Source organism: Echinops telfairi, unplaced genomic scaffold (assembly GCF_000313985.2).
Source record: "Echinops telfairi isolate 266 unplaced genomic scaffold, ASM31398v2 ScPeMD7_28;HRSCAF=97, whole genome shotgun sequence".
NCBI lineage: Eukaryota > Metazoa > Chordata > Mammalia > Afrosoricida > Tenrecidae > Echinops > Echinops telfairi.
Window position 1 is genome coordinate 3,045,747 of NW_022103925.1, and position 8,050 is coordinate 3,053,796.

The 8,050-nt window shown below is 57.8% G+C and overlaps 1 protein-coding gene across 1 annotated transcript in view; it reads left to right on the plus strand.

Moving 5' to 3' along the window:
• Nucleotides 1-3,935, plus strand: part of FAM53A (family with sequence similarity 53 member A) — a 35,252-nt gene extending 31,317 nt beyond the window's left edge. The window contains exon 5 of the mRNA XM_045289476.1: nucleotides 3,341-3,935. Coding sequence (XP_045145411.1) covers nucleotides 3,341-3,737 — 397 coding nt within the window. The 3' untranslated portion in view covers nucleotides 3,738-3,935. The remainder of the gene's footprint in view (nucleotides 1-3,340) is intronic.
• The last annotated feature ends 4,115 nt before the right edge of the window (nucleotides 3,936-8,050 follow it).

Genomic DNA, 8,050 nt, shown 5'->3' on the forward strand with positions numbered 1-8,050 from the left:
TCCTGGGGGCCAGGCTGCTTTGGGCAGCAGATGGCCGGTGTTGGCGTGGCCACGTTCTTGTGGTCTCGAGAGCCTCGGGCTTCTCGCAGCTAAGGCTTGCCTGAACGCTAGCACCTGGGCCTGGGCCTGGGGGTTGGCCCTGCTTTCTGAATGCTCTGCCCCTCGGCTTGCAGCCTGTGGTCCTGCAGGCAGCTGGTGGGGCGAGTGGAAGGGAGTCAGAAGGGAGGAGTCGGGTCCCATCCAGGTGGACCTGTGCCAGGCCTGCAGCTCGGGCCATCCAGGTCTTGTGGTCACATGGCTGGATGCCGAGGTTCACAGGGCTCGTCAGCCCTCCAGAGGAATTGTTTTATTACAAAGGACTTTCTTCACTTGTGAAGAATTTTAACTCTTGTGTATGTGTGTCAAAATGCAAAAATAGGAGCAAACTCACTCAAAAAGTTCACTGCCCTCCCGTGCACCCTGGCTCATGGCGGGTGACCCTGTCCCTGGGGCTCCCTGAGATGGTGACTCTACGGGAGTGGAAAGGCCTGTCCCCCCTGTGGAGGGGCTGCTGACCTGGGTCCAGGCTAGCAGCCGCGGGTACCCAAGGCACCACCAGGGCTCCGGACCTGCGTGCACAGCTGAGCGTACATCCTAAGACACTGTGTTAAGGGGTTTGCTTCGCGGAACTCGGCCTCCTTTGCTGAGTCCTTACTCCTCTCTGAGCAGGAACATAACCACACTGCATGTGTCTCCCCCCCTGTCTAGTTCTTTGTGAATCTCTTTTTGTTTCTTTCTAATTAGCCTAAAGGCAGGGTGGAGGGGGAGTGGGTGGGCACTAGGGCTAGAAGTACTTGTCACATGACCAGCGTCCTGTATGTGGTGTGGACACACCCGAACCCTTTGGGCCTCTAGCTTGGCCTTGGCCTGCCCTGCCCTTCCACTTGATCAGGGGAGGAAGATGGGCTATCGTTGGCCAAGTCGGCTCCAGCCTGTTCTCCTCGCGCACAGCGTGGCCTCGTGCGGTGCAAGCAGCCCAGCAGGGCAGATGCTCGGCCAGCCCCACTAGCTGCTTCCTGCTCCCGGCCCCCTGCCCCCCGAGACAAGGAGCTGATGGTCCGTTTAGTGCCATATGACGATCCCCCACCCCCTCATCTTGAAACAGCTTACAACATTGCACACAGCATGTGCTGCTGTGGCTCCTGTTTGTCTTGTCAGCTTTTGTTTTCGTTTTGTACAGAGCAAATTCACTTTCCGCTCAACCGTTTGTCTTGTGACCTCGATGACAGTGCCCTCCCCGTCAGGCGCTCGTGTGCGCCCATCCGTCCTTCTTCCCTGTGCCTCCCTGCCCTCCGAGCTCTGCCTGTGGGCAGACTCCGCTCTCTGGGCTGGCTGGCAGGGCCGGCTGTTTGGGTATCATCCAGGCCAGCCGGGTGGGGCTGGGGGGAATCACCGGGCTGTCTGAGGGCGACAGAGGGCTGGAGGGACTCCAGGGGAGTAGCCGTGCTCAGTGGGACAGCTTGCTGTGATTTCAGGGAGTGACTGGGATTGGAGATGTAAAGAGCTTGTCGGGAATTCCTGTGGTCTCCATGGGCCCAGGAAGTCTGCATTTTCTGAGCATTTGGGCAGGGATTGTCGGCCCGGTCTGAACGTTCCAAGGTGGGGTCTCAGGGCGGGGAAGGTGTGGTTCACGGGACAGGTGGTCCTGTCGTCTGGTTACTTCTCGGAACCCTGGGTTTCTGTTGCTCTCCATCGTCTAGAGCAGCGGTTCTCCACCTTCCTCATGCCGCAGCCCTTTCATGCAGTTCCTCCTGTGGTGGTGACCCCCAACCACAACATTATTCTCGTTGCTACTTCATCACTGTCATTTTGTTACTGTTGTGAATCGGGCGACCCCGTGAAAGGGTCGTTCCACCCCCAAAGGGGTCTCGCCCCACAGATTGAGAACTGCTGCTCTAGAGTCTAGACTGTTGTTGTCAGGTGCCGATGGTGACGGAGTTGGCCCTGACCCATAGTGACCCCACACACAGCAGAAGGGAACACAATCGTTGCCCTGCCCGAGCCCGTCACTGCAGCCCCGTGTCCGTCCGTCCGTCTCCCCGAGGGCCTCCCTCTTTTCCATTCCGAGCAGGTGCCCCTCTGCAGGGACTGCTCTCTCCTGACAACGTGACATGAAGTCTCGCATGCCGGCTCTAAGGAGCCCTCTGGCCATGCTTCTTCCAGGACAGGAGCCCAGTAGTCGTGTCTTTGATGGCTACTTGCAAGCTTTCAAAACCCCGCCACTACTCAACCGCGGTAGCCTGAAGAGCGTATACTCTGAATTACGTCTTGCCAGCGGACAGACTCTTCAGGCTTCATTCAAACCAGCACCACCAGTCCTGGGACAGGGATTGGTTCTATCTAAAATATATCCATCTCTGTGGCTCCTGTCTGCTTTTGAAAATGTAGCTGTCAGGACTCACAGGGACCCCACGGACTCCAGCGCCCTGCCTAAAGCTAGGTGTCCCGCTCGTGCTGCGGCGAGGGGGAAGACTTTCCGCCTGCCGGTGCTGCTAATTCCCAGGCTGCAGGAAGCCGGAACCGGGTCCAAGGTGTTCTTCTGCGATGGCTGCAGCTGCGCACGCACGCCCACCTGGGCGGGCCCGAGGGAGGGCCAGGCACCCGCAGGTGGAGGCGGTGGTGGGCAGACTGTTTCCGATGGAGCTGGGTGGAGGGTGGTGTCTGGTGCTGAGGACCTGGGATTCAAGGCCAGGCTTCTTGCTGGGGCGAGCTGACACGGGGTGGCCTGCTGGGCCTCAGCCCTCACCCCCACCTCCCGTCCTCCCGAAGAGACGACTATGGGACCACTGGGAGCTGTCTGCAGTTCTGGGAGGGGGCAGCGGGGTGGGGTCAGGTCTGAGGGTGCTGGCAGTGGTGGCCTCTGACCACAGAGTTCAGGCCGCTGGGGACGGGGTGTTAAGGTGACTGGAGGCCAGGACAGCGTCTTGTGACAGGCCCTGGCTCTCTGTGTGTGTGCGCGCCTTAGGGACAGAGCTCAAAAGGTCTGCAGTGCACACCTGTCGGGGGCCAAGAAAGGCAGCAGGGGCGGGGTGGGGCCTAAGGAGTTGGGGAGAGATGGGACACGAAGTCTCTGATAGGACCCCGGGGCTGAGCAGCAGGACAGGAGGGAGCTTGTCCCTAATACCACCTTACCTGCATAGGTCCGCACAGGGCCAGCATGCTGTGGAGGGAGGGACAAGGGCGTGGTGGTTAAATGGCCATGGCCTGGCTCGCCTGGGTGGGTTTCTCCGGGCCTCTCCAGGAGGTCAGTGGGGCTGGGGGTGGGGGTGGGGGCTGGCAGGGCCTTGGTGGTCCTGGCCAGGGTGGAGGCCCTGACAGGGTCCGTCGGCATGCGGTTTCTATCTCAGACCGAGGCTGCCAGCCTGTCGTGTGACCCCCCTCCCCCGGGACAATGCCAGCAGCCCCTCCCTCTCTTGCAGACGTTAAAGAATTCCAAGAGCCTCTGTTCCCTGGACTACGAGGACGACGAGGAGGATGAGGCCCACGTGAAGACAGTAGTGTCCTCCCCGCGCGACGCACACGGCCTCACGAGCGCCGTCTCGCCGGCCCCCAGCCCCGCCCGCCCCCGCCCTTGGACCCCGAGGGAGCACGAGGGCCCTGGGGCCGCCAGCGATGGAGACAGCGCTGGGGAGGAGGAGGGGGGCGTCTTCCCCCTGGACTGTGGGGACCTGGACCTGGAGCAGATCGAGAATAACTGAGGGCCGCTGGGCGGGGCCCCCCAGGAGGAACTTGCGGCCCTGCCCACCACGGTTTGAACATTAAGGCCTCCTTTTGATTAAAAATTCCCTAAAGAAATATTTTGCATTTTTATGGCTTTTACAGTTCTGGAGAAAGCGTCTCTATTTTGGAATGAATTTTCAGAAGGGCATTCTATTAAACTCACGTCTGCAAATCCACTGTGTGGTGTGTGTCCTTGTGTGAGGGCCCGGGAAGGCGGCCCCCTCCCCCCCCATGGGGGGAGGTGGGGGCCCGCAGTCATGACCACCTGGTGGTCTGGTGTCCAGTGTAATGGCTTCCAGCGGGGCAGGGGGCAGCCAGGGCAGAGGTGGCACAAGCAGCCTGTGGTTCATACCCTCCCTCCACCTCTCTCCTCCCCGTTGGTACCACAGAAAGAAGACCTGGCAGACGTCGGCTCTGTCTGCACCTGTCGAGGCACGAGGCCTGTGTGATTGGAGAAACAGAACCAGTGACCCACACGGGCGTATAAGAAAGGACATTCTGTTTAGAATCAGCCCAGCCCAGTCCAGCGCAAGCCCATGGGGCCGAGGCTAGCTGGGGCCGCTCTCCAGACTCTCGCAGCGCAGGCCGATGATGCAGAATGCAGGGAGGTCGCAGGCCGCAGGGGGCAGCGTGGTGCGGACCCATGGCAGGGCCGCTCACAGCCCTCCAGCTCCGCAGCACCACGTGGGCCACTCCTGGAGGTGGACACGGAGGCCCAGCCAGGATGAAGGCCAAGGGCAAGAGAGGAGGGAGATGTTCCCACCACCTCTGTTAAAGGCCACACCCCAAGGAGGCGTCACCAGGCTGGGACCTGATTGATGGGTTGGACTCTGCCTTACACACAGGTGCATGTTGACATAAAACCCAAACCATCACTACCACAATGGGTTGCTTTAACAAACCCGAGTTTAATCTCATAGTTTAGGAGGCTGGAAGTCTGATTTCAGGACATCAGTTCTAGGGGAAGGCTCTGTGTGTGTGTGTGTGTGTGTGTGTGTGTGTGTGTGTGTGTGTGTGTTGGCTCTCAGTTTAGCAGGAAGGCCCTTGTCTCCTTTCGGCATCTATGGGCCCTGAGTCCCTTGGAGATGTATCTTGGCAACAATCTCCCCTGGGTCTAGGCGGTTCCCAGCACAGGGACCCCAGGTCCAAAGGCCACGCTCTGGGTGGTAGTAGATCCCTCCCCTGCGCTCTTCTCTCTGATCTGTAAGGTGAGATCAGGGCTGTGGCAGGCACTGTATCCCACCCTTAACCCCTTCATCACTTCATGTGGCACCGTGATGTCCGTCACTGCCACATGACCGCGTCACATCACTGCCAAACAGAAGGGTGGCCCGGCCAATAACTGGATTGGGGCGGTGGGGGAGGGTACAATTCACTCTGGGATAACTACCTGCTCGCTGGTTGGTGCCCCTGCAGTTTTGTGGCACGTGCCTGCGGGTGTGGGGGGCCTCCAGTCAGCCGGGTCTGGGCTAACACTGGCAGCCTGGACGTCCCGTTAAGATGCAGGCCTTTCTAGCAGAGGTGTTTATTTGCGAGCAGCTGAGGGACTGTGGGTAAGAGGAGTGTCTGGGCGGGAAGCAGGACGCAGCCGCAGAGAAGATGCCGTTTCTTGATGTTTAAAAAATACCGTTTTTCGGATCACTGAAGACAAATGGGTGCATAAGCAAATGTGGCGAAGAAAGCTGATGGTGCCCGGCTATCAAAAAGTATAGCGTCTGGGGTCTTAAAGGCTTGAAGGTAATCAAGCGGCCATCAAGCTCAGAAGCAACAAAGCCCACATGGAAGAAGCACACCAGCCTATGCAACCACGAGGTTTCGAAGGGATCAGGTGTAAGGCATCATCAGAACAAAAAATCTTACCATAGTGAATGATGGGGGCAGTGCGGAGTGGAGATCCAAAGCCCATTAGTAGGCCACTGGAGATCCCCTTGCAGAGGGGTCTCGGGGAGGAGATGAGCCAGTCAGGGTGCGATGTAACAATGATGAGAAATACAACTTTCCTCTAGTTCCTAAATGTTTCCTCCCCGCTCCCACTACCATGACTCGAATTTGATCTTGCAAGTCTGGCTAGACCAGAGGAGGTACACTGGTACAGATAGGAACTGAAAATACAGGGAATCCAGGACGGATGAGCCCTATAGGACCAGTGGTGTGAGTGGCAAAACAGGGAGGGTAAAGGGAGAATGGGTAGGAAAGAGGGAACCGATTACATGGAACTGTGTGTGACCTCCTCCCTGGGGGACAGACAACCGAAAAGTGGATGAAGGGAGACGTCGGACAGGGCAAGATATGACAAAATACCCATTTATAAACTATCAAGGGCTCATGCGGGAGGGGGGTGCGGGGAGGGAGGGGAAAAATGAGGACCTAATGTCGGGGGTTTAAATGGAGAGAAAATGTTTTGAGAAACGATGTACAAATGCGCTTTACACAATTGATGTGTGTAGGATTGGGATAACAGTTGTATGAGCCCCTAATAAAATGTTAAAAAAAAAAATACCGTTTTTTTTTTTTTTTACCCCTGAGAATCAGTGGGAGGTCATCATCAGGACTCTCAGTCAGAGGTGGGTAGCGATTTTATTTTTGCTTCCGGAGGGAAGCCCAGGCACCCCGATTCCTGGAGCCATCTCAAATCCCTTCCTTTTAAGGGGTGGGGTGGTTTAGGGTCCTGCTTCCTACCTGTGTGTTCCCCCGAACCCACCCCATCCCCTCTGTCCTCTGCCCGGGCTGCTCAAGACCACCATGATGTGGCTGCCCTGCAGACGGCACCCCACACAAGCTGGCATGCCCAGAGCATTCCCCACAGGTACATGCACTGCACGTACACAGCACAGACGTGTACACATGTCCACAAACACGTGTACACACAGGGGCACACATGGGTATGCAAAAGCCAGCATGCTCAGGGTGTTCCACACAGGTGCACACACCAGGCACAGAGGTATACATGTTTATGCATATCCACAATCACATGTGGGCACACGTACGCAAGTCGGCATTCACAGGCATGTGTGTTGTACATGCACCTCCATGCATTCCAAGTGGTAACACATAGAGGATAGGCTATTACTTGAACCAGGGCAAGCCACCTACAAATGAATCCAAGGGCCTGAGGAGAAAGGAGACAAGGGCCTTAGGACCCCTCGTGGGCTGCAGAGTAAATACCATCCTCACCCAGTGGGAGACGCTGTGGGCCGCAGAGCCGCTTGGGAGGAGCTTTGAGGATTCACGACCTTAGTGCTTTATTTCCGCGCTGGGAGCCCAGGAATAAGTGCGCTCAACATCTGACAGGGGAGGCAGGAGGCAGGGCCGTAAAGTCAGGCCAGGGGAGGGTGGGGAGGTGGGGGAAGATAAAGGCGGGATTAATGAATTGGAAACGAGAAGAACAGCAGCACCCATCAGTAAATCCCAGAGCCAGTTCTGCGGGACAGATAAACACATAAAACAAACAGCTCCCTGGCCAGCCTCATCTGAGGGCCCTGGAGCAATGAGGGGGAGGGCGGGGGCGGCAAGTTAATGCCTTCAAGATCCTTGGGGAGATGGACAGTTTCCCAAGGCCATATAAATTCACAAGATTATGAGGAAGAGGGCTGAGAACTGCAAAACAAGGACAGATGCGTTCCCAGGGCCCCCCTGGGCCCAGCAGCTGCCCCAAGGAAAAGATTGACCCTCTTGGAAACCCACCGGGGCAGTTCTCCTCTCCCCCAGGGGTCACCATGAACAGTGGCCCGCTGGCGGTGGGGTCTGGAGACTGGGTTTCTGTCCAGCACTGGGGTGGGTGAGGGGACTCTGCCATTCAGATGGCGGATGTCTAGGTAGAGGGGCTCTGGGCCTGCGTGCCCCTGAGAGGGCAGACCTGGCTGAGCCCCGGCAAGCCTGCCTGAGGGGAGGGCCCAGGGAGAGACTTGGGTGGGGAGGGGGGCCATGGTGGGATGTGGGGCAGCTGCCTGCAGGATGGTGGGCTGCCTCCAGGGGACCGGGGCCTTCTCCTTGCTGTGGGCTCTGCCCAGCTGTGCCTCCGACCTGGGGTGTGGTAGGAGTAGCCTGAGATACCTAGTGCCGTCAGCACTAGCCCAGGGACAGTCAGCAAGGTGTTCTTGATCTAGGGACAGCAGGGACGTTGGTAGCTGAGTGTAGAATTCTCATCTTCCAGGCAGGAGACCCGGGTTCGATTTCATCCAGTAACCCTCATGCCCAGCCACAGCTTTACCATCAGTGGAGGCTGTGTTGCTGTGATACTGTGTTAGGCTGGGCTCTTTAGGGGAGTACAACTAGTGATATATCTACATCT